General features: G+C 44.1%; 1 protein-coding gene across 4 annotated transcripts in view; it reads left to right on the top strand.

Moving 5' to 3' along the window:
* CDHR3 (cadherin related family member 3) overlaps positions 1–27,614 on the top strand; it is a 102,626-nt gene that overhangs the window by 61,881 nt on the left and 13,131 nt on the right. For all 4 annotated transcript variants that reach the window (XM_033957596.1, XM_033957599.1, XM_033957595.1 and 1 more), the window contains 4 exons: positions 2,347–2,597; positions 13,910–14,085; positions 16,481–16,500; positions 20,665–20,699. In XM_033957596.1, the coding sequence (XP_033813487.1) occupies positions 2,347–2,597; positions 13,910–14,085; positions 16,481–16,500; positions 20,665–20,699 (482 nt within the window). The remainder of the gene's footprint in view (positions 1–2,346; positions 2,598–13,909; positions 14,086–16,480; positions 16,501–20,664; positions 20,700–27,614) is intronic.

Genomic DNA, 27,614 nt, shown 5'->3' on the forward strand with positions numbered 1-27,614 from the left:
CACCTACTCTCTGACCTCCCCCCCAGACAGGCCCCTTCTGGAGAAAAATTAAAAAAATATATTTTAGCGTGCGATTTGCGCATGCAAATTCAAAAGCTACCACAGCACACCATTTTAAGATGTGGCAAGTACGTGTTAGGGCTTATCACAGTTTTGTAAAAGGGCCCCCAAATAAATTAAGGCCCCCTTTTATCGAGCCATGTTAGGGTTTGTTTGGTTTTTTTTAAATCGCAGGCCACTGCGGTAAATGCTCCAATGCTTATAGAATTCCTTTCAGCATTGGAGCTTTTCCTGCAGCGACTCGGGATTTAAAAAAACCCCTAACGCAGCTTGATAAAAGGGGGCCTAAATTAATAACTATAAATACACCAGCAAGTAAAAGCAAATATATGTGTCATAGCATCTTATCAGGGTACTGCATATCCCTAATCGATACTCCAATAAATCTTAAAATTAAAACATTAATGCATATCACTGTGACTTCATTAAAAACTTGCCCTTAGTCCACAGCACAGCTCTCACTGCACAGAATGGGGCCCTTAAGCTGAGACAAACCCCCCCTTCTATTGAACTGCGCTAGCAGTTTTTAGCGCAGAGAGTCGCACTGAATGGCCCGCACTGCTCCCGATGCTCCTAGGAACTCTATGAGCGTCGGAAGTTGTGCGGGCCATTCAGCGCGGCTCCCTGCGCTAGAAGCTGCTAGCGCAGTTTAATAGAAGAGACCCCAAAAAGTGGCCTTAGGGCACACTTTTTGTGGATTTTTCCTGAGCGTTACGGCTTTTTTTTTGTTGTTGTTGTTTAATGTATTTATAATATGGGCTAGATTCGGAAAATAGCACTCAAACATCAGTTCCCCATTCGCAATTTGGTTGTTCCAGTTTGTACAGTGGATGTTCATGCTGGACATCTCACATATTTCCAAACAGCAAATCTTAACATATTTCCTGTTTGAGAATACATGTGAGATGGATGTCCGTTTGGGACATTCTGACTTGGATGTCCATTCCAAAATGCCCTTCCACTTGTTCTAGTGCGTAACTGCAAAGGGCACGTTCTTATAGGACAGGCTAGGCCCAAGTGGGTCAGGGCCCACTCATTTTGGGCTCAGGCCCACCCAAAATTTGTACTCCTTTGATGCAGCTGACAGGGATCGCAAACCCCACCAGCTAAGGACTTCCTCCTCATCAAACGAACCTAACTTTGGGCGGCTGGTGGCAGTGTCCCGGAGTTGCTGCAGCTGGCTGCCGGCCCTCCTGCACACGCTCAGTTTGTGCACTTGTGGCCAGTGACTATGGCAGTTCAGGGACACTGCCTCTCACCTCCCAAGGTCTAATTTCATTCAGTGGGAAGGAGGGCTTCAGATGGTCTGATTTGGGAATCCCCACCAGCTCAGGTATTACTTTTAGTTGACGGGAGGGAGAGGAAATGAAGTTTGGGTATTTCTTTTAATTGGGAGATGCCAGGGGTAATGATGCAATTTTGAAAGCCCCCCCCCCCCACACACACACACACACACACTTTGGGTCTTGAGCCCACCCTAACTTAGCTGTCTGGCTCTACCACTGGGAGAGGCATGGGTAGGTCAAGAGTGTTCCAAGTTTTTTGGCGTGTGCTTTGTTGAATTTTGTCAGGCACCTAAATGCTGCATACAGAGCACATTTACAATGTCACAGAGTTAGGGTTACCAGATTTTACTTGTGTAAAATCCAGACCCAAAGACCCGCCCCCAGACCCTCCCACTTCTACCCAGCCCCGCCCCCTCAGCCTGTTCTCATTGGTCAGGAGGGCATCCGTGCATGCGCGGATGCCCCCTCCCGACACAATCTGAAGAGGAAACTTTTCGAAACCTGGACAAAGTGCCGGGTTTTGAAAAACCATCCAGACACCCGGACATGTCCTCTGGACTTCTAGTAACCCTGCACGGAGCAAGTGTAAGTGGTCACATCTGTGGCATTTAGATGCCTAATTGCTGCCTTTTACACTACTATTTACAAAAGAATAGGCACACAAATTTGCCATTTTAGAATACTAGCTTAATGCCTAGATTTTATTTAACTATTTTTATACCACTTATATCCTAAGTGGTTTTACATTCAGGCACTTTATCATATTTCCCTATCTGTCCCGGTGGGCTCAAACTCTATCTAGTGTACCTGGGGCAATGAGGGGATTAAGTGACTTGCCTAAGGTCACAAGGAGCAGTGAGGGATTTGAACCTACAACCTCAGAGTGTTGAGGCTGTAGCTCTAACCACTGAACCACATACACTCCCTTATTAGACTTGCTCCTCCTCCTTGTGTAAAATGATGACTCTTAAACTGCACCTGTTTGCTTTGATTTCTCCAGGCAACATATACAACCAGTTCACCTTCTCACCAAATGCTGGATCCAATGTGACAAGTTTAATTCTTGCATCTCCTTTTGGCTATCTTACTGGGTCTAAAATGATATGGGACTACAAGTTACTGGTATACATAACAGATAACAATTTAATGACAAGTGAACCAAAATTCAATCGTAACACACAGACGGGGACAGTGACGTTAAACATCCATGTTTACGTCCCAGGCCTAACTACTCAGATCACTACAACCACAGTAAGTCTGCAAAACATTTATTTACTTTGCGTTGCAAACAGCTGGAATATGCCCAATGCAAATGGAATGGGAGATCTGTGATTGAACTGGAAAGGGTAAGAGACAAAGCAAAATGGCTTACAAAATAAACTGACGCTCTGGCCAAGAAATCATGCAATGAGTTGGTGACTCCCGTAAGGTCGTCACTGTTAGGAAATGATTAGGAAGGGCAAAGGCTCCGCCCTAACACAACCTTTCTCTCCAGCTCCCAACTCCCCAGTCACCGTAATTTTAAATCTTCCGGCAGCTGCCGCGCGGCGTCAATGAGCAGGCCTGCCCCGGAAGTCTTCATTCTGCAGCAACGCTGCGGGCAGCTGCCGGCAGATTTAAAATTACAGCGACTGGGAGGAGGCGAGTGGGAGAGTAGAGCCATAACTGACTCTCAATTTTTGGGGAGGCCATGGCCCCTGTGGCTTCCCCTGTTCTGACGCCTATGAGTAAGAGTGCAAGAGCCCAAAAAAATTTCATTTTATTTAGTTTTCACATACTATGTTTATGGTTTTACATTCTATCCGTCTCTTCTATTCCGCCTGTGCCACAATGTTCAGGGCAAATTGCATCTTAAGAGAGAGAACATTTATCTAGGAAGTACAGTTTATCAAAGAGTGAGAAATAAAATAACCAGCTTATGTACATTCACTGAACATATTTGTTCAGTGGGGGTGGATGGGGAGGTCTGCCCCCAGAGTGGGGGAGGGAGGGTGGGGGGGTCTGCCCCCAGCGTGGCCTTCCTAAGGGCATGACACCCCTCCTCTTCACCGCTCTGCCCCGCTCCTCTCCTTGCCGTGCACACCCCCTTACTTTCCCCCAGTACACCGACAAATCCGCGCATGACAATTGCACCCCAACGAATGCACCCTGACAATTGAGCGCACAGACAAGTGTGCGCACGACAATGCCGCCCCATCAATTACACCCTGTGAAATCTGCTATAAGTAGATATCAGGAAGGCCCTGATTTGCTGAAACACCTCAGGCCCCTTCCCTTGGGAGGGGTTTGAGGCGCCTGAGGTGAAGGAGGGCATCAACATTGTTTTTTCCAAAAGGTGATGGGCCCCTCCAGCATCGATCAGCAACGCGGGCCCCACCCCGATCGGCAACGCAGCTCCTTCCTCCCCCCCATCGACGGAAAGTAAGACAAGCAAGCAATGCGGGTAAGAAAGGCAACGGGAACTGTAATTGTGCAAGTGGTGCTGCTTGCCCAAAACTTCCCTCTGACGCAGCTTCCTGTTTCCGCCTAAGTGCATGGTGGAGTGGGGCGGGGCAGGGAGCCCAGTGTACTTGTGTGCTTAGGGGCCCTCAATGAATTAATCCTGCCCTGATTACATTCCTTCAAAAAAGAGTGCAATGATCTCCTGTTTAGCACCACTGTTTCTTTAATAAACATGAAGACCTTACTGATGGATTTCTTGAGATATTTTCTGCAATGTCAGTAAAGACTAGTGGTTCTTGGCAGGAGCAGTACATTGTTCGCTGCTCCCTGAGGCCCCGGGCAAGTCACTTAATCCTCCACTACCTCAGGTACATTAGATAGACAGGGAACATGCTTGAAGTGCCTTTATGTAAACCACTTTGAGTGTGGTTGTAAAACTACAAAAAGGTGGTATACAAGTCCCAATCCCTTTCCCTTTAGGGTTACCATATGACTCCAGAAAAAGGAGGACGGATTGAGACATCCGGGTTTTACTTCCATTGAAAGCAATGTAAGGAAGCATGACAGACTGAGACATCTGGCTTTTGCAGTAGACTCTCTGTTAAGCCGAACTCAAGCAACCAGTACGGTAATACTTTAAATAAAAATGTACATAGAATCAATTTCTGCCAGAAATTTAAGTGTAAACTTGGTACGCCACACCTGAGTTCACCCACCCTTTGCTTACCATATGTCCGGTAGTTTGTCTGGAACAGTTTGTGGTATGGCATAGTATGGGGTATAGTATTAGATAGGCCTGTTTTTAATAGTAACTCTCAAGCAACCAGAAACTACATTTATCTGGCATCTAGTCAATCCGGAGACCCGTCAAATGCGCCCACAACAATCGCGCCCTGACAAATGCACCCCGACAATTACGCACACAACAAACATGCGCACTGAATGGGAGGTGACCCGTCAAATGCGCCCTGACGGTGGATATTATTTTGTCTTGAAGAGGGTTACAAAGTAACCCTCTTTTTTGAGATGGGGTGGGGGGAGGAACACACACACACCCCAAACTACACTTCAAACATTCACTTGCTATCTAGTGTTAGGGTAAGGTTTACATATGATTATGGGAACCCTTTACATAAGTGGATACCTGGAAGGGCCTGATTTGGTCACACTCCTCAGGTGCCTCAAGCCCCTCCCAAGGGACGGGGCCTGAGAAGGGTGACCAAATCAGGCCTTTCCAGGTATCCACTTATGGCAGATTCAGTCACAGGGCACAATTGTATTTAGATCAATGCTGTCTTGTTAAAATGTTTATTTTATTTTTATTTTTCCTCTAACTCTACTTTTCACTTCTCTATTACCCTCCAGGTACTTTAGTTAGATTGTGAGCCTTCGGGACAGTAAGGGAATTTTTCAAGTACCTTTCTTATTTCTAATCTTAATGTATATTTTCTGTAAACCGCTTAGAACCTAACGGATGTAGCGGTATATAAGAAATAAATTACAAAAAAAAAAAAAAAAAAATTGACGGGGCGCCATTGTCGAGCGCACACTTGTCCATGCTCGCAATTGTCATGTGTGGATTTTTCGGTGTACCAATCAATCCCCATGGGTGCCGGTTAAATGAGCATCTACCGTACTTCCATTGAAAGCAATGGAAGTAAAACCTGGATGTCTCAATCCGTCCTCCTTTTTCTGGAGCCAATCCTAGTTCCCTTTCCCTTTCTTTGACCGACATGCTTTGCATGTAACCCTTCCTAACCCCTGGCTCCTCCTCATCTGAGCAGGCAGGAAGCGTACAAAATCTTACGTGCGTTCTCCAATGGTTGCAAAATTATGTTCTTCTCAGTTTTCCTGAGTCAGAACTGCTTGTAGTTTGATTCCTTTAGACTGGAATGTTCATAGATCTCATCTTGCCAGAAGTTCTCAAAAATTAAAACTTACATTTCCCTCTCTCAGTGGTAAAAACAGAACCTGTAAGAGATTTAGTTATTCTTTTGCTTTTAATTTAACCGAATTCTGGAATGCTTTACCGCTTAAATTAAGAAGCTTAGGTTCTTTTGCTTTATTCCGGAAAGTTATGAAAAACTTTTTTGTTTGCTTAACATTGTGGAAATTAACTATTTCAGTCTACTCTGTAAAATTTATGAACAGTGGAATCTTGGTTTACGAGCATAATTCGTTCCAGAAGCATGCTCGTAAACCAAATTGCTCGTATATCACAGCAAGTTTCCCCATAGGAAGTAAGGGAAACTCGCTTTGATTGGTTCCACCTCCTCCCCCCCCCCCCCCGAGGCTACCGGCGCTGCTCCATTCCCCCCCCCCTTGAGGCCACCGACGCTGTTCCGTACCCCTCCCCATGATCCGGCATCCCCCCCTGCGAACCGGCATCCTCCCCCCCGCTCGCGTTGCCCCCCTCCACCACGATCTTACATCCCCCCCTGAGCACGGCAATGACATCCCTTACCCCGACCGGGCACCAGTGCCGGTGCCCGAAGATCCTCCCTCTTCTGGCGCGGCCTGGGCTGGGTGGTGCGTCGGAGATCCTCCCTCTTCTGGGCTGGGCCGGGCTGGACTGGCTTTGAGCATTTGCGCATGCTCAAAGCCTTCTGGTCTCGCTCTCTCCGAGAGGGAGGATCTCCGACGCACCGCCCAGCCCAGGCCGCGCCAGAAGAGGGAGGATCTTCGGGCACCGGCGCTGGTGCCCAGTTGGGGTAAGGGATGTCATTGCCGTGCTCGGGGGGGGATGTAGGATCGTGGGGGGGCAGATGCGAGTGGGGGGAGATGCCGAATCGCTGGGGGGGATGCCGGATCGCCGGGGGGGGCGCTCGTACAGCGAGGCAAGCTCGGTTTACGAGGCACCAAGTTTGCAAATGTTTTGCTCGTCTTGCAAAACACTCGCAAACCGAGGTACCACTGTATTATGTTTTACATTATTGTTAACCGAGTCGAGCTCCTCTTGGTTGATGGCTCGGTGTATAAAACTAAGGGCTCCTTTTACGAAGGTGCGCTAGCGGTTTTTAGCGCACGCGCCGGATTAGCGCGCGCTGGCTGAAAAAACTACCGCCTGCTCAAGAGGAGGCGGTAGCGGCTAGCGCGCGCTGCATTTTAGCACACGCTATTCCACGCGTTAAGGCCCTAACGCGCCTTCGTAAAAGGACCCTCAAAGTTTTTGTTTGGTTTTATTTTACTTGGTGGCAGTAAAACTTAAAAGCACATGCGCAGGAACGGGACGAACTTTGCAAAAAACAAAAGATTGCATTTATAGTAACAGAATCAGCCTGACAACGACAACTTCCACTGTAGCCAGAAGAAAATTGAAATGTTCGATCTGGATGTACGTGTGTTGTTCAGTTTCTCCCGAGACCATAAGCGGCAAATAATCAATTCAGTTCGAGATATGTGCACAACGCTTGCCATCAATAACTCATGCAGTGTGTCAAAGCAGTTGGTCATTTTTGCAGAGTCAACACTACAAGAAGGGGAGGGGGAGGTGTGAGGGGTTTTTTTTTTTCCCCTCCATGTGCAGAATCCTAGGATTTCTAAAACAGTCCACAAGGAATTACACTGGCTACCAGTGAAATGCAGAGTTCAGTTCAAAATTGCGTGTATGGTCCATGAAAACTCAGCTGGACTCACTTCTGCTATACAGTCTTTCAACGACTCGAGGACAATTCGATGCTGGAAGCTGCCACTCCCTTCCCCACGCCAGGTCCGGAGAAAAGCTTTCTTCGAGACCATCTTTGAATTCCAAGGTCCCAAAGTCTGGAACAAACTCCCAAGCAGCTTACGACGACTTACCATGTACTTCCAATTCAGAAAGGCACTGACAACGCACTGCACTGACCTGCTATAACGTATTCATGTGCACGAAGTCTATACTTCTGTATCATTTCTTTTCTTTTTTTTGTAATAAATCTTTATTAATTTTTAAATATTAACAGTGCAATACACAGGTATAAGAACATATAACAAGCCAAGAAAAGCACATTCAACTTACAGATATTCAAAATCAATCATTTTATCCCACCCACCCATTGATTAATCACTATGGGGCTCATATTCAAAAGAGAAAAACGTCCAAAAACCGGCCTAAGTCGGCACTTGGACGAACATTGTCCACATACGTCCAAGTGCCAATAATAAAAATGGGTTTTGGACGTATTTCTAAATGACCTAGGCCTTCATAGTGCCGCTGAACGACCAAAGCTAAACAGGGCGTTTCAGGAGGAGTGTTGAGGGCGGGAGTTGGGCGGGTCGAAGGCCGGCTTAGACTTAGACCGAAAGTTATATATCCCAGGATCGACGGAACTGGGACGTTGTGACTTAGACCATTTAAAACATGGTCTAAGTCACAAAAACCCACCTAAAGTCACCAGATAAGCACTGCAAACACATAAAACAAACCCCCAGACACTACCCCAGTGATCACCGACCCCCCCCCCCAACCTTATAAAAATCGTAATCACACCTTTAAAATTCAGCCTCCAGACCACCATCACCTGGCAGCCTGGCATAGGAAAGCCTAGTCGTCCAGCACATAGGCGGCTTAAGCCATCTTGGTGGTGGGTTAGGGACCCATGGAGAGGAGGACCCATGCCCATAAGCCCCTGTAATCACTGCATTGATAATGAAACGTGCACTCCCCTATACACCCCCAAAACCCTTTTTTACTCCTGCAGCCATAAGGGCTATTGGGGTGGTAGATAAGTAGATCTAGGGTATTCTGGAGGTGGTTTGGGGGGGCTCACCATGACCTATAAGGGAGCTGTAGTGAGGAGAAGACATGGCACCCTTTTTGTGAAGTTCACAGCAGTGCCCTGTAAGGTACCCCACTATTTAGGTGCCATGTCTGGGTGTTCAGTCCATCACTTTTCAGACCCCTCCCACGTCCAACAGGGCTTGTTCTAGGCGTTTTTGACTTGGACGAAAATATGATATAAAGAAAGACGATTTAGCAGCTTGGACGATCAGATCGGCAGGACGTATAGTTAGGTGATTTTCGAAAAAAAAAAAAAATAATAATTTTGGAAGTATTTTTCGAAAATGTGTCCTAGGATGTTTTTTACTTTGGACGACTTGCGACTTAGACGAAAACGGACTTAGATGTCCCTTTCAATTATGCCCCTCCACGTATATACTCTTTCAATAATCTACACTTATTTAAAATAATACAATAACAGAATCTCACCCCCCTCCCTCCTTCCCACCCTGGATGTGCAAGGAGATGGCACAGAATTAAAGACAAAAAACAACTACAAAGAAGTAATATAAGATGTCAACGGGCCCCAAACCGGTTTAAATACTTTACTATGCCCCAGCATTTCAGCATTCGTAATCATTTCCTCTGTATCATTTCTAATATTATGTAAGCCGCAATGATTCCTAGTCGACATTTGCGGGATACAAGAATCAGTATGGTATGATATGGTATGGATTTTGCAACCTGTATAAACAGATAAAGAACTTAAAGTGCCTTCAGAGTTCATTTCTATTCCCTTCAACTCCTCTAGCAATCCTTAGGGGTGGCATCAACTGAGCTAGCAAAGAGCAGCAGAGGCACCTAGTGACTAATGTGGAAAATATTGGGATCTTAAGACGACCATTGGAGAAATCTTAGCATTGGTTATATGACGATAAATCAAAAAGTAAAGGCAAAATACATTTAATAGAAGCGAATGTGAGCAACTGGACAAATCACTTTTCCACACAGTCCCCATGCAAGACGACGTATTTGTTGTATCGTTCGACTACCTTCTGCATTACTGCAGAGAAGTTTTTCGGCTGCTCCCGAAGCCAGGTGAGCACCGTTTCCTTTACTTCATCATGCTTTGTCTTCTGCTCTCTGGGTCGCAGTGACGCACACGTGTCTCGTCGCTGAATACTCGGATCTTCTTCATACCGTCTCAGAAAGGGGCTCACAACCGCCACACATTGTTGCTTGTGACGATCAGTTAGCTTTTTTGGAAAACCAACGTGCGCAGGCTTTCCTGTATCCCAGGTCATCATGCGTTATGGCAAATGCAGATCCTTAGCTGATATCCAAATTTGCAGCCAATTGAGACACCATTATCCATTGGCCTTCTCTAATCAAAGCATCCGCCCTGTCAATGTGCTCTTGTGAGCACGATGTTGATGGGCAACTAGAATGACCTTTGTCGGTCACACCTGTTCATTCCGCTTTAAAACTCTGGCCAAAGAAAGCGCACTGCTGCACATTGTTCTTCGATGGTGCAATCTCGCAATGGAGCATCCGTGCTTTTGACTTCGTGGCTGTCACACGGCTAAAGGCCGAGCGTTGTACTGTGCATGGATGAACTATCCAACAGGCAATGTATAAGTACATATATTGCATTTCACTAGCTCTCTTCCAGTTATCATGTAATTTAATAATTTACTTTAATTTTTGATTCACCCTCATATGTACATAGAAGTTAGATCAGGGATCTCAAAGTCCCTCCTTGAGGGCCGCAATCCAGTCAGGTTTTCAGGATTTCCCCAATGAATATGCATTGAAAGCAGTGCATACAAATAGATCTCATGCATATTCATTGGGGAAATCCTGAAAACCTGACTGGATTGCGGCCCTCAAGGAGGGACTTTGAGACCCCTGAGTTAGATGCAAAGATCACAGGTACTTTCACTGGCAAAATTCTTACCAGCTCTAAAAGGAAAACATACACAGAGATTTCCTTGAAAAACTACCTAAAGAAAAAATACTTGCTCTTCTTGTGAGTACCTTTTCTCTGCAAAGCAATATCCACAGTTTTGAAAATGCAAAACTATACATTGGTGAACTATCTCCCCACCCTGCAGGCCCAAACATGCAATTGTTTTGTCCAGAGAAAAGTGTGTTGTGTTGATCCTCACCTGTACACAGTGAAAGGGTAGACAATCTTCAGACAGACAATCTTCAGACAGGCAATTTACCCAGACGACTTTTGAAAATTGATCTTAAAATGGGGCTTTTTGGACCTGCTTCCCTGTGTCAGCAGTACAGTCTAGCAGTGTCATTAAGATGTGATTAGTCTAAAGGAGGATTATGGCAACGTCATTAACAACGAATGACAAACAGGAAGAGATTAGCAAATTGCATTCATTTTTATCAGCATAGGCATTTCATTCCTGTGGTCCAATAGATAGTGGCCACGAGATTAGATTATTGTAATACCCTTCCTGTTGGGGTGATTAGGAAGTTGCAAGTACAGTAGTTTATCAGGATTTTATATACTGCCTATCAAGGTTATATAAACAGTTTTACAATCTATCTAACGTACCTGGGGCTACGGAGGACTGAGTGACTTGCCCAAGGTCACAAGGAGCAGCGCGGGGTTTGAACCCTGCTGAGGCTGTAGCTTCAACTACCGCACCACACACTCCTCCACAGAATATTTGAACTAGATTTCTTTGTCGTGCCCCTTGGAGGTATTGTGTTGCCTCATTAATGAGACAATTGCATTGGCTGCTATTTGTTCAGACTTTTGCTGCTGGTTTTCAAAATAGGAGGAGCAGGGTTCAAATCCCAATGCTGCTGCTTCTTCTGATCCTTGGCAAGGCACTTAACCCTCCATTGCTTCAGATGCAATCTTAGAGGACAATTCTATACTGGTTGACCTATATACAGGCACCTGATTGGTGCATATTCTATAAAGAAAAATAGGTGCCCATTTTCCTTTATAGAATACTAGCTTAAATGTAAGCACTTATTTATTTATTCCATTTTCTATACCATTCTCCCTGGGGAGCTCAGAACGGTTGACATGAATTTATTCAGGTACTCAAGCATGTTTCCCTGCCTGTCCTGGTGGGCTCACAATCTATCTAATGTACCTGGGCAATGGGGGGATTAAGTGACTTGCCCCGGGTCACAAGGAGCAGGTGGGTTTGAACCCACAACCTCAGGGTGCTGAGGCTGTAGCATTAACCACTGCACTACTCTAGAAATCAAAATGTAGTAAAAGTGAGCCAAGTATAGGACAATGAAGCCATTGTGGCATCACTGATGAGGTTGGCTCTTAGGCATTGGTGGAATGAGGCATTATGACATCACAATACCAGCTCTGGTTAGCAGAGGCTGAAACTTTTCACACTACTTATTTATTGAACTTTCTATACCGCTCTCCCACGGGAGCTCAGAAGGGTTTACATTAATTTATTCAGATACTCAAGCATTTTTCCCTGTCTGTCCTGGTGGGCTCACAATCTACCTAATGTACATGGGGCAATGGGGGGATTAAGTGACTTGCCCAGGGTCACAAGGAGCAGCATCGGTTTGAGCCCACAACCCCAGGGTGCTGAGGCTGTAGCTTTAACCACTGCGCCACACTTTCCCCCAGGTCAGCTTAGTTCCAGTGATACACTTATAACTTAGTTTTCTGTTAGTTACGCACGTCAATGTGAGCTCTACCCATATGTGCGACCACCTGCTAATCTCACACTATCACATGTGCACGTGGTTACAGGGTAGCGCCTAGGCAACATACAGGCATATACTGTACATATGCACACATGCTACTATTCTATGCATTTAAATTCATAACTGGCATGGAAATATTACTGTCCACCTTATAGAATTAATCTCTTATATTGTAACCCTCCAGGGACAGGAACCACCTAACTCCTGAAAAGGTGTCAGTTAAATCCAAATGTCGCATCTCCCTTTCCCCTCCCTTAGTTTGTGAGCATTCAGAATAAATTCGACATCAAACCGACAACCGTGATATAGTCTGTTTACCGGTGAATAGCCCTTTGTGTAAACGTGTGACAGTTTCAAACTCGTCTGGCTCAACTGGAGTCGATGCACTAAGGTTAAGCTCAGATGTCACAATTCATTTTAATCTTAAAATAATTTGTGCATTGAATGACCCATTGTGATGCTACTAGTCCTAATTAGCATGTTATACTGCTATTGGCCAGGGCGCAGTCAAATATGCAAACATAGGCCTTCAAAGACACTCGTCGTGGCACAGGAGATACAGGTCCTGCTGCTGTCATGCTTATTTTGAAACCCAAGTTTTGTAATCTGACCTGTTGATATTCTTTCTACGGAAATAACTTAATTAGTTACAGTAATGGAAATTATGCCCCTTTGGATTTATATGTGCTTTACTAAACCACTGTCCAAAGACATTATTAGTAAAGGATTCTGCTGACAGAAAAAAAAAAAGTCACATTTTGTTTGGTCTTGTGGTTTATGATGTTATTGAAAACGTTTGAACACACTACTCGTATTTTTGTTCATTACAAGATTCTTCTCCATTGGTTTATAGTGGTTAGAGCTATAGCTTCAGCAATCTAAGGTTGTGGGTTCAAATCCCATGCTGCTCCTTGTGACTCTGGGCAAGTCACTGAATCCTCCATTGCCCCAGGTACGTTAGACAGAAAGTGAGCCCACCGGGACAAATAGGGACAAATGACTTGTACCTGAATGTAAACCACTTAGACAATGGGCGGTTCAGTACACCCCCGCGAATTCGTGGTCGGCGATTCACGGACTCAGTCATTCGTGGTATTTTCTGACCACCTCTTCCGGTCAGAAAATAACGCGAATGACCGACCAATGGAAAAGCTCTCTGTTTTCCCTGGCCATGTGCCTCCCGTGCACCCTCCCACAACGCAGTGAGAGGGGAAAGCAGAACTACAAATTCCCTCCTCCCACCACCAACATGGCGATCGCATCACTCCTGACGTCAGCCTCTTCTCGTGAAAACCTGCAGCGCGCTTCCCGCACAGGGAGGAGGAGGGGGAGGTTGAGTGCGCAGGAACCGGCAACGGGAAAGCCCGAGACGCCGCCAACTAAGACGACCAGGTAAATGGCGCAGCTCGGGCTGGAGCAAGAGAGGAGGAGGAAGGGGGGAAGTGCCGATTGCAGTACTCTTCCGATATTCACGGTTTTTCGACATTCACGGTCACTCCGTGAATGTAACCCCCGTGAATTTCGGAGGAGTACTGTATATAAATAACTTAAATAAATAGGTATTATACAATAGGAGCAATATTTTAATTCAACCTGTTATCACATATACCTCCTGCAGTTAACAGGCGTGAAACAACTCTTATTTTCTGCACATACCCATCTTATGTTTTGTAAAAGCTGTTTGCTTTTTATTTTTTATCTCCCACAGCCCAGCATAACATATCTGATAAAACGTGAAAACGCTTATTCTGCATCAACCTGGTATGTTCCATTCATCATCACCCTAGGCAGCATTCTTCTAGCTGGATTATTGGCGTATCTTCTGTACCGCTTAGCAAAATGTATCCGCTGCCCACCAAGAACCAAAGCGCATAAAGCACCTTCGTAAGTAGCAGATCAGAAAATTTGCTGTATGCCCCGGTAGTTGTTGATTCCTTTCACTCTCAGTCCTAATGAAGTGCTTCTTAGCAGCCTGTTCATAATACTTTTAACATTTCTGGCAGCCAAGCTTCAGTTAATTGATACTAATTGATGCTAACCTAGTCATCACTTGACACCTGCTGGAAATCTCTACGGCGGAATTTCCAGTCTCACAACATTCTCCACGTACATGATACCTTCCTTCACTCTTGTAGTCACATCTGCTTTTAAAGGGAGTACATAGGTGAGAAAAGCCAGTTCAGTTTTCAGCAGCGATAGTGATGATATTTCTTCAAGCATCAGCCATGTTTAGCATGAGGCTGCCATGAGAGGTCATAGCAACCATTTTAATGATGCGGCCACTAGGGGCAATGGCGAGGAGGATTTGATCCTGCCCTCATTGCCCCCACTGGAGCACCATGGATCTGAGGCAGGCAGGGGGTCTCTTAAGACTAGTGAGAGATGGGAGAGGGGTCCTGATGTTGTGAGCTGGGAGAAGGGAATCAGAAGGAGGGTTCTGTTTCAGTGGGTGGAAGGGGGATTGGAGTAGCTAAAGGACCATATTAAAAGTTATGCAGGTGTTAGTCGATGATTAGCCAGGGCCCACATAACTATCATATGTGAGCCTCAACTGGATATTAGCTCCAGGAATTGTGCCTAACTTACATGCCAGAATTTATACCAGATTTCAGTTAGAAACATAGAAACATGATGGCAGTTAAAGGCCAAATGGCCCATCTAGTCTGCCCCTCCGCAGTAACCATTATCTCTTTCTCTCTCCGAGAGATCCCACGTGCCTATCCCAGGCCCTTTTGAATTCAGACACAGTCTCTGTCTCCACCACCTCTTCCGGGAGACTATTCCACGCACCCACCACTCTTTCTGTAAAAAAAAGTATTTCCTCAGATTATTCCGGAGCCTATCACCTCTTAACTTCAACCTATGCCCTCTCATTGTAGAGTTTCCTTTCAAATGAAAGAGACTCGACTCATGCGAATACTATGTCCAACACTGGTCTCCATACCTAAAGAAAGATATAACCCTGCTGGAGAGGGTGCAGAGGCGAGCCACGAAACTAGTAAAAGGTATGGAAAATTTGAGCTACAAGGAACGCCTAGGAAAACTGGGACTGTTCACCCTCGAAAAGAGGAGGCTGCGAGGGGATATGACAGAGACTTTTAAAATATTAAAAGGATTTGACAAAATAGACACGGACAAGAGGTCATGGACTGAAACTGAGGGGCAGCAGGCCCAGGACAAATGTCAGGAAGTTCTGTTTCGAATAGCGAGTGGTGGACGCTTGGAATGCTCTCCCGGAGGAGGTTGTGACGGAGACTTCCATTCTAGGATTCAAGCGCAAGTTGGATTCACACCTTCTTGCAAATCACATTGAGGGATACCGGTAATCAAGGTCTCCATCAGGGAGCACCTAGCTTGGCCTCCGCGTGTGTGGGTCGCCGGACTAGATGGATCTAGGGTCTGATCCGGTGAAGGCGTTTCTTATGTTCTTATGTTCCGTAGGTATTGTTATAAATATTTCAAGAAGTACACGGGGGTGGCGCTCCCGCAACGGAAAGAGTAGGGAGGTGCTCAAGCAGCAGGGGGGGGGTGCATGGCATTGCGATGCAGGGCGCCAACCTCCCTTGCTATGCCACTGGTAGAAGACACGGATGGGTAAACTGGCTAGACCATATGACCTTTACTTCCCTTCATTGTTTTCTCTGGTTTTAAGTTGAAAGTACTGTAAAGATCAATGAAACAAACTCTATTTTGAATTGTATTTATAGATAGCAGAAAGTGAAAAATGTACAAGACTGTGAAGATTTTTTTGCTAGGCACGGTAAATTAATTTGGACTGAGAGGGGTCACAGCAGAATCTGATATTTTAATTGTTGACAGGACACAGCAAACAAAATTGATTGTGTCTGAATTCAAAAGAGGCTGTGTCTGAATTCAAGAGGGCCTGGGATAGGCACATGGGATCTCTCAGAGAGAGAAAGAGATAATGACTACTGCGGATGGGCAGCTCTATGACTGCACAAGAGCCTTAGCCTATAGGAAGAGGAGATGCAAATGTTAAGAGCCTTAGCCAATAGGGAGAAGAGGAGACAGTGGATGCTGCACATGGGCAGACTGGAAGGGCCATTTGACCTTTATCTGCCATCATGTTTCTATAACCATAAGGCTTTATGACATCACAATGCAAGTGTAAAGAGCCTTAGCCAATAGGAAGAGGAGGAAATAGTGAATGCTGCGGATGGGCCATTTGGCCTTTATCTGCCATCATGTTTCTATGTTTCAACGTACACAAAATCTAGCACAAATGTATTTTAACAATTTTTTATTATTATTATTGCAGAATTGAAAGCAAAACCATAGGTATGTACCTGTATTTTCATAAACCTTATTTAACTTTTCCATTTCTTACTTACCTTTCTTTATAACAACCAGAATAGCATTTCGGAAATTAAATATTAAGGTTGGCAAACCCTCTTCTGCGCTGCATTTATTGGTGGTTCTAAATTGTTCCTCCAGCCTGCCTTTCTTGCCTTATCATTCTGAAGTCCTCCCAGCATCATACTGTTTGATGGAACAGCCATCATACAATATAAGATGTGTTTTCATGCCTCACAGATTAAGATATGTCTTCTCATTATTGATAATCATACAACAAGGTAAAGTGCAAACCTTAAGGCAACCGACAGGCAATCAGTCGATCTTCAGGAATCATCAGCGTACCAGCCATGGAATATGACCTTTGCTGGGGCAATCGTCATTGATTCTACTTCATTTTTGTAATTTTTTTTTTTTTTTTTGTGCTATTTTTCTAAGCAGCTAAATAAGTATATGCTAAACAGTTTTTCTTCTTAATATTAAGGATTACTTAATATTACAGAGTACTTATCATTAACAGGCCCCCTAGCCCACACCTTCCAAGATTTTGATAATTAAACGCAACAATTATGATCATCCCAGAGCAATCCCGAAAGGATGCACAATTGGGCATCAAACTTTTAAATATTAAAACTCTGTTTTGTACATAGAGGTAAATATAAATGTATTGCTATAACAAAGATCATTTGCCAAGGGCTCCTTTTACAAAGGCGCGTTAGGGCAAGATGCTGAAGGCAAACACCAAGTCCTGACCAATGGGTAAGCTAGGCCTGATCTTAAGCAGCTCACTTTATCTACCGAGGATGAGGTGCCTAATTATTGTCAGGTACTTAGAGTAGGTACCTACACATAGGCCTAAATGCACAAAAGTCAGTCGGTATTACCGACTGATTTGCTGTTGGCCAATTCCCCGGCCGATTCCCCAACAGCCATCGATGCACTAACAAGTTTGCAAGCAAACGATTTGCACGCAGAATATCTGTGCCATTGAAAACTAAACTAAACTAAAACTTAACTTTATATACCGGGTCTTCAAGCAAAGGAAGCTCGACGCGGTTGACACAGTTACCGACAGATCTAGAGCAATCGGGTTTTCCGATCAGTAAAACCCGATTGCTAAATAACCAAGCCATGTTAGTGCATCAATCGTTTGGCTATTTTGCATGGGGGTTTTACTAATTTGAAGGGATCGGATCAGAAATTAGGCGATCGAGGGGAAAAGCGCTCGGACAGCAGTTTTTGGTGCATGGGGTCGGGGAATCCGATCCGATCTGATCGATCACTAGACGATGGGTAGACGATTGTAGGTTTTGTGCATCCCCCAGCTAGCTTGTGGGAAAACACCCTGGGAGTGGAGGAGTAGCCTAGAGGTTAGTGCAGAGGCCTGTGAACCTGGGGAACTGTGTTCAATTCCTCCTGCAGCTCCTTTTGATTCTGGCCAGGTCACGGAACCCTCCATTGCCCAAGGGACAAAATACGTACCTGTATATAATTTGTCAGCCACTTTGATTGCAACTATAGAAAGGTGATATCTCAAGTCCAGTCCCTTTTCCCTGACGTGGAATGCTATATACGAGGGTCATTTCATACATAGAAACATAGAAAAAAGCGGCAGAAAAGGGCTATAGCCCACCAAGTCTGCCCATTCCAAGTATCCTCCCCCCCTGAGTTTACTCCCTTAAAGATCCCACGTGAGTATACCATTTTCTCTTAAAATCCGTCACGCTGCTGGCCTTTATCACCTGGAGTGGGAGTCTGTTCCAATGATCCACAACTCTCTCGGTGAAGAAATACTTCCTGAAGTCGCCATGAAACTTCCCTCCCCTGATTTTTAGCGGATGCCCTCTGGTGGTTGAGGGTCCCATGAGCCGGAATATATCATCTTCTGACTCGATGTGCCCCGTGATATACTTATACGTTTCAATCATATCTCCCCGTTCCCTTCTTTCCTCAAGTGAGTACATCCGCAATTTCTCTAGTCTTTCTTCATACGTGAGATCCTCGAGCCCCAAGACCATCCTGGTGGCTGTTCGCACACTATTTTTTTTAATTTACATGTTTGTTTGTTTTTCAAGTATTTCTTTACAATCTTTCAATGTGGTCTCCCTGCTTTGCAATGACCGAGTCCCAACTTTCGGGAAGCTTCATTATTCCATCCAAGACACCGTTTTTGTTCAGTTGCTGAATGGCTCGGGTACTGGCGAAAAAAAAGCTCTTCCAGAGATGCAAAATGATGTCCACGCATAGGTTGTTTCAACTTTGGAAAAAGGTCAAAGTCTGGTGGACTCATGTCTGGACTGTAGGGAGCATGAGGTAACACCTCCCAGCCGTATTTGTGTAGTTTTTCAATGACGAGTTTAAAGCTCCATCTTCCCCATGGCCAAAAAAATTTCAATGAGCTCAATCAAAAGTCAAACAAATGATGATTTTTGCTTATGATCATGAAGGCATCATCATTACAGACATAGGGCTAGATTCACAAAGCGTACCGATCGGTTTGTGACCCTTAGCGACCCCGGCCCGATTCACTTACCTGTCTTCCGACCATCCTCTGATCCGCACATGCAAATGTAGGCAGGGACGCGATTCACTAAACTTTATTCCTATCCGACTGTGCTCCCAAAAAGCGACTGCTCAGGACCAGTCGCTGAAGCCCTTTGCGACTGCCCTGTTAGTCCCGATCTCTTGCTGCCCCGAATGCCTCCTGCAGCCTCGAACGTGCCTGCCTGCCTGCCCCGAACACACCTGCCTTCCAGCCCAGAACCCAAACACACTTGCCTGCCTGCCCCAATTTTCCCACCCTTCCCTGCACTGCAAGCCCGTGGTTTTAATCCGCAGGCTTAAGCGGGTTAAAACCACAGGCTCCCAAAAGTTCCTCAATCGCCCCCCAAAAAATCTATTGCCAGCCCTGAGGTCCGGCAATAGCATTTTTGTAGGCTTTCTTGTGGGCCTGGCTGCACTAAGAAGAAGAAGAAAAAAAAACCCCAACTCCGATGGCACGGAGGTCCCACACATGCTCAGACCATCTACAGATGGTCTGTGCATGCATGGGGATCGCTATAGTGCGATCCGTGCCTACAGATGGGGGCGTACCTCCGACCGCCCTCATCTGCATGTTAAAGTTTACTGAATTAGTTGGACCTGCCCTGATTGGGCCCGAATCGGGCCCGATCTGGCAGGTTAGTAAATCCTGCCCAAAGTTCCATGTGGAAGAAGTGTCACAGCAGTGTATTATCATGATTTTTTTGCGCATAAAAATGGACAAAACCCAACCTCAGTTGCTCTTGGCTGGGCCACTCATTCTTCACGACAACGCTCGCCCGCACATAGGGAATGTTGCCATTGAAAAACTACGTAAATACGGCTGGGAGGTGTTGCCCCATCCTCCCTACAGTCCAGACATGAGTCCACCAGACTTCGACCTTTTTCCAAAGTTGAAACAACCTATGCGTGGACATCGTTTTGCATCTCTAGAAGAGCTTTTTTCCTCCGATACCCGAGCCATTCAGCAACTGAACAAAAACGGCGTCTTGGATGGAATAATGAACCTTCTTGGACGTTGGGACTTGGTCACTACAAAGCAGAGAGACTATATTGAAGGATTGTAAAGAAATACTTGAAAAAAAATTTAACATGTCAAATTTAAAAAATAGTGTGTATTATTTATGAAATGACCCTCGTAAATTCTGAATAATATCATTCACGTGCTGCAGGAGACAGATAGGCTAAGCATTTCCATTGAAACAAATTGGGAAAAGCCCTTTGGTACATCTGGACCTCTGTGGCTCATCCGAGCTGCAGTATAGATTCGCTATACTGCAACTCGTATTGGAGGCGTTGTGCCCCCGTAGCAGCCCTAGACGAAACACGGCCAAGTTAGACACCTGTTCTTAACCGCCCAGAGCAAGTAGTGAATAAATCAAATATTTCGTTTTCTTATTAGTTTGTTGTTATCTGGGATCTTGTTAGCCAACTGCCATGTTTATTGGGGACTCTTTTAATAAATCTCCTCTATGAGATTTGTAAGCCATTGGTTGTTTCTTTTGGCTGACAGCCGCTGCAGCTAGTGCCTCATTAAAGGGATGAATCATCTACATTCAGTTTATTATTTGCCTTCTGTAACTGAAATATACATTTTATATCCCACAGAAAAGAGAAAAAAAGAGAAATTAGAAACTGTTTGGGTAAGTAAAAGGTGCCAAATAAATGTCTTGTTCATTTTTATTATCATTATTATATCTAAGGTGAAACACAGAGCAGAGATGGCCCAACAAACAGAGACGTGAAACCCAGGTGTGAGTGTAAAGTCTTTATTACTGGGCTGAGTCAACATAACTCTATTTTGGCACAATGTCTGCTTCAGGAGTTCTTGCCTGTGTCAGAGAACTGATTTAGGCAGTTTTCGCAATTCCCAGGGTACCTACAATGAAAGTGGTGTTGTGGCGAGCATCGCATTATTCTCAGCATTTCAGCCACTGTTCCACGTTTCCAAATTTTTGAGAGATTTACTATCCTGCCCATCAAGCACAGTCAGCTGAGTGATTTACAAAGCTAAGAGGGGGGAAAGTAAGATAGATACGACTAGACGAGAGAGAGAGGATAGTGGGGGAGGAACCATGAAGTTGATAAGATAGAGGGATAGATAAGTAAATTAGGATTAGCTGTGTCCCCCAGACACATACAAGTTTCAAGTTTTATTAATGCTTGATAAGTCGCCTATTTAATTTCCTAAGCGATGTACAATACAAATTAAAATATAACAACTAATCTATATATATAAAATCGGAGGTATGTGTGTGTGTATGTGCCGCGATCACGCAAAAACGGCTTGACCGATTTGAACGACACTTGGTATGCAGATCCCTCACTACCTGGGGTGATATGTTCTGGGGGTCTCGCGGCCCACAACTCTATGTTGCTTGCTCAAGGGTGGGTTCACCCAAGAATTTATATGTTCTTGCTCCTGGATGTGAAACAAAAAATGTTGTTTATAATCACGTTTTGCGTTAGTTGTATTGTCTTCATTTTGTCAAATATTTCACATTATAATTTGAATATTGTACTTTTTATTAAGCTGTAAAACAATAATTTCATTCACCACTATAAAGTATCTTTATTTGAATCCATTGACAGTGTTATTGCTATAATTAAATACCTGTGCAACGCCGGGGCATCAGCTAGTAATAAATAAAAGACAAACTAAAAAAGACAATACACGAATAGGGAAGGAAAAAAAGGGAGAAGTTACCATTTCTTTTCAGGAGTTGAAGAACATATAAAGGAAAATAACATAAGGGGAATAGGAAGTTAAAAAGAAATTTTGGTTGAGAAAATCATAGATTAAAAGCATCTTTGAAGAGATAAGTTTTTAAGGATTTTTTAAAGGAGACAAGGTCTTTTTCGTTTCTAATAAATTGAGGAATGGAGTTCCCTAGGTGCTGTGACCGAAAACATATCCTGTCATCTGGTTCCGATTATTTTTCAAAGATGGAACTGTTAATAAATTATTGGAGGATGATCGAAGAGTCCTAGCTGCGTTGTATGTGAATAAGCATCCGAGTAATGAACTGTGGTTCCTTATAAGTTAGGGCTTTGAAAACTAGAAGTAGTATTTTGAATGTGATTCGATGGCTTATTGGAAGCCAATGTGAATCAATCATTAGAGGCAATCAATCATGAGAGACAAGAATTCCATGCTGTGTAAAAGCATTGGTAAAAAGGAATGTCTTGAGGTCTACTTTAAACAGTTGTAGAGAGGTTTGTAATCTAAGACCAGATGCTAGTGTCCACCTTGGGGGTTAGTGCCCAAGAATAGGATTTGAGTGTCATCATAGACAATACGGTGAAACCTACCACCCAATGTGCGATGGCAGCCAAAAAAGCAAACAAGATGCTAGGAATTATTTAAAAAGGGATGGTTAACAAGACTAAGTATGTTATAATGCCCCTGTTTCGCTCCATGGTGTGACCTCATCTGGAATATTGTGTTCAATTGTGGTCACCTTATCTCATGAAAAATATAGCGGCACTTTTAAATCATTAATATTTCAAGCCCCCGCTTTTATTTTTAGAGTTTTAATTCCTTACACTACTTCCAGAACACTGAGATCCCAGGATCAACATTTGTTGGCCATTCCCTCATTGAGAGTCATTAATACAAGACGTCTTACTGTTTTTTCAGTGACTGCCCCCCAGTCTTGGAATGATCTCCCACTTTATATAAGAGAAGAAAAGAACTTAGATAAATTCAAGACTAAGCTTAAAAGTTTCCTTTTTAATGATGCTTTTAGTGATTAAATGATTCTTCAATTCCTCTTTATTTTTTATTTCCTTCTTTTTTTTTTTTTATGTTGCTCTTCCCTCCTAATGTTTTTACCTTTATATTTTGAATTTGATACAGATTGTAACCTTTAAAGAATTTTCCTATTGTTTCTATATTGTACTTAATTATTTTTTTTTTGTTTTTAATTCATTGTTTGTCTATGTAATAATTTACCTATGTTTTTAAATACTTTTACTATTTTGTATATCGCCTAGAATGTAGATTAGGCGATTAATCAAACTATATAATAAACTTGGAACTTGGAAACACTAGAAAAGGTTCAAAGAAGAGCGACCAAGATGGTAAAAGGGATGGAACTCCTCTCGTATGAGGCAAGACTAAAAAGGTCAGGGCTCTTCAGCTTGGAAAAGAGACGGCTGAGTGGTGACATGATTGAAGTCTACAAAATCCTGAGTGGTGTAGAACGGCTACAAGTGGATCAATTTTTCACTTCGTCAGAAATTACAAAGACTAGAGGACACCCGATGAAGTTACAGGGAAATTCTTTTAAAACCAATAGGAGGAAATAATTTTTCAATCAGAGAATAGTTAAGCTCTGGAACGCATAGCCAGAGTTTGTGGTAAGAGCGGATAGCGTAGCTGGTTTTAAGAAAGGTTTGGACAAGTTCCTGGAGGAAAAGTCCATAGTCTGTTATTGAGAAAGACATGGGGGAAACTACTGCTTGCCCTGGATCGGTAGCATAGAATGATGCTATTCTTTGGGCTTTTGCCAGGTACTAGTGACCTGGATTGGCCACCCTGAGAACGGGCTACTGGGCTTGATGGACCATTGGCCTGACCCAGAAAGGCTATTCTTACGTTCTAAGATGCTTTTGATGTTATATATGACTTTTGGGAATTGTGAATACTGTCCAAATCAGCTCTCTTACACATGCAATGACCCCTAACGCAGGCATTGTGCTGAAACTACTACTGCTACTTATCACTTATATAGCGCTGAAAGGCATACACAGCTCTGTACATTTTGACATTTATGGACAGTCCCTGCTCAGAAGAGCTTACAATCTAACTTGGCAGACAGACACGACATATAAGGTTGGGGATGCAGAACCCAAGGCGAGAGGAGTTAGGAGTTGAAAGTACTCTCAAAGAGGTGGGCTTTTAACTGGGCCTTGAACTCTGCAAGAGACGGAGCCCGCCGTAGGGATTCGGGTAGCTTGTTCCAAGCATACAGCACAGCAACGCAGTGTCTGGAGTCTGGAGTTGGCAGCCGAAGAGAAGGGCACAGAAAGGAGGAACTTACCAGCTGATCAGAGCTCATGGGGGGAGGGGGGGGGAATCATAAGGGGGAGCTAAGTGAAGAGAGATAGTGAGGTGCAGCTGAGTGAATGCATATGTAGGTCAGTAAGAGGAATTTGAAACACGGCCGTGTTGGGTCAGCCCTCTGGGATTCATGTCTCCTTTTGTTGACCACCTCCGCCCTTTTTTGTTTCACCTTGATCTGTGGAGATTCCATTTTTTTCTTTTTCTTCTCTGGTGTATTAGAATTTCTAAGCCAGTACTTTTTATTGACATGTTTTTAAGTTAAATATTGAGAGGCAGGGAATATGGTTTCTTTACAGAGCATCTGAGATTTCTGCACTTTCTGCGATGGGGGCTGTGATGCGTGTCCTCGTAATCCTCATTCGATATTATCCAAACTGCTATTCAGCAGCAGTACTGATGGGAAGAACGTTACCCTCTTCACACCCCTTCTCTTCTTTCATGTAAAGCATTACAGCGTTTTTCGTACCATTTAAGTCCATATGTCTGTTGCTTCTCTAATTAATATGCGATTCCTGATGCACAGCACTGTGTAGTCCTGTACTGAGGATCTAATTAAACTCAGTTTGTTTATTGCCAAAAAATTTCTAAACATGAAAAGACAAAAGTAACTTACTTCCAAAAAGCGTTCTTTCTTTCCAGCTTGAACTGTATGGTTAGGCTGAATTCCAAGAATTTGAATACAAGGATTTATGTGTTTACTTAAAATGTAATTGACTGCACCCTGCAAGCGAGGTGTCCAGGGTAACTTTATTTGGTTTTTATTGTTATTATTATTTCATGTTTGCATTGCACTGAAGGACTACCTAATTATATACAAGGAAAATATAAAGTAGACAAGTCAGTATAAAGGTATGGGAACAGTAATGAGTAGCTTTCTCTAGAGCTTTTTTACCCAAACAGGTTCCAAATTCATTTTTCAGCTGTATACTTCCAAAATGTACATGTAAGACTTGCTAGAGCTTGTCTGCTGGCATGTTTCCAATGCATAAAAGAAATCAAGAGAGTGAAGGAGGAACGATGTTCTTAGCATTTAAACAAAGCGTAGAGAGAGGAAATGATATAAGATGCGGGAGAAAATAGTGGGAGTAGCGTACCGTAGACATTAGTGGAATGCATTCATGGAAGCATGGCTTCATTTAGGACTTGAAAACTAAAATGGCTGTTCTATAAAGCAGTGGTTCCTAAATCTGTCCTGGAGGATCCCCCGCCCGTCAAGGTTTCTGGGTATCCACAATTAATATGCGTGAACTTCCATTTTTGGTGGGAAACTGTGTGCCTCGATTATCGATATGAAGCTAATTTAGCTGAAAAATCTGGGAAAATGGCCTCATTTAAAGAGGTGTGGGGCCCTTTAGAGGGCTTTGTTAAGCAGTGCCAGACAATTGGGAGGGTGGGGGGTTTGGGTGAGGGAGGGAGGGAGGGTGGATAGATATTGATGTGTTTTTGCTAAGATTTTCTTAATGTATGTATACATATGTTATGATCTATTTGTGAATTGCATTATTCTGTAAGATGTTGAAATTTTAATAAAGATTGAACTAAAACAATATATATTTATCTCTATAATAAAACCCTAAGCCGCGCATGCACACTTCCACTTGCGTGTTCCGTATGTCTGTGGCCTGAAGAAGTGCGCAAGCGCGACTACAACTGCCCCACACTCGCGGCCCTGTGGGGCAGTGGCAGCAACTGAGTGGTGGAGAGCAGCCCCGCTCCGCCCGTTGACCCTCCACAAACCTCCCGGCTCCAGCGGCGTAGGCAGCACTATAAACGCACTGCTTCGCGCCCTTCTACTGCCGATTTCCTCTGCTGCGTCTCTGATGACATCATCGGAGACAGACGCGGGAGAGGAAATCGGCAATAGAAGGCCGCGAAGCAGCGTGTTTAAAGTGCTGCCTACGCGACTGGAGCCCGGAGGTTTGTCGGCGGTGGGAGGGTCAGGAGCAGGCCAGATCAGCAGAACAACGTCAGTAAAAGAAGGGGGAGGGGCCGAACAGAGCAGGCCAGATCGTGGTAAGAGAAGGGAAAGGGGGGTGGGGGAAAATGCTGCTACTGCTATACAGGGACTTGGAGGGGAAGGGAAATACTGCTGCTGCTTCTGCACAGGAAAGGGGGGGGATAGGAAGGAAATGCTGTTGCTGCTGCATAGGGAAGTGGGATGGAAATGCTACTGCACAGGGAAATGGGGAAAAATGACAGACAGACAGCGGGAGGGAGGGAGACAGAAAGAAATAAAGACATAGGGGCAGGGAGAGGGACAGAAAGACAGACAGAGAAAGGGGGCCAGGGAGAGAGAGAGAGTCAGCGGGAGGGAGACAGACAGACATATATGCCAGCACCCGTTAATGTAACGGGCTTAATGACTAGATAATAAAACCCTAAGTGGCGCATGCGCACTCCTACCTGCGTGTTCCGTTTGTCCGTGGCCGGAAGGAGTGCGCATGCGCGCCTAAGACTGCCCCACACTCGCGAAGGGAGAAAATACAGAAACAAAGAAAGACTGACAGCTAGCCAGGGAGAGAGACAGTAAGACAGGGGGCCAGGGAAGAGACAGAGACAGACAGGGGGACAGAGACAGAAAGAAAGGGAGGCAGGGAGAGAGATAAAAAACATAAAGTAAGAAAGAAAGAAACGCCTCAGTGACCCATTGTGCTAAAAGTCTACACATCTATTCTAGCACCCGTTAATGTAACGGGCTTAAATACTAGTATATATATATATATATATATATATATATGTGAGATAGATTTGCATACTAAGGAGGCAACGCATTCAGATTTATCTCACACATATTCATTGTGGATATCCTGAAACCCTGATTAGTTGGGGCTCCCCAAGGACAGGTTTGGGAATCACTGTTATACTGAAGCATAGATTTGTACATTCCCTTATAGAACACTAGCCTAACTGGGATATAGGCACAGACGTTTATTTCAGACATAGACGTGATGTAACTGCGGGCACTTAAATGCCAACTTTACATGTGTACTATATAGTATGGTATAAGGTACATGTATAAGTGTGAGTCCCACTCTTTGTATGCTCCCTTGCAAATACATGTCCTACGCAAAATACATGCATATTTACATAGTGCTTAGGTGGAATTTTGGCATTTACACATGTACATGCTCAATGTGCACTTACCCTCTGAGATTTGTTCTTTCAAGTGATTCTCTGAGGAAGCGTGGCGAAACGGGCCTGTCAGAATCACCTATATAAGAAACGTGGCCTTGATAGCTGACAATGATTATAATGCTTTTTATATGGATGAAATGTTAAGAAGCATACAAACAAAAACTTTTAAAAAATGAATTATATAATTAATTTTTGCATAGTGGTAGATTTGCAATTTTGCACACCCAAATGATATAGTTGCAGTTTGCACATTCATAAGCTTTAAGGAGGTGGTGGAAGATCAATGATTAGAATATGGTTGCCTTGGCTGAACAGCTATTCTAGCTGACTTGAATATATCAGCAACCTATCTGAG

This window comes from Geotrypetes seraphini, chromosome 9 (assembly GCF_902459505.1).
Source record: "Geotrypetes seraphini chromosome 9, aGeoSer1.1, whole genome shotgun sequence".
Lineage (NCBI taxonomy): Eukaryota > Metazoa > Chordata > Amphibia > Gymnophiona > Dermophiidae > Geotrypetes > Geotrypetes seraphini.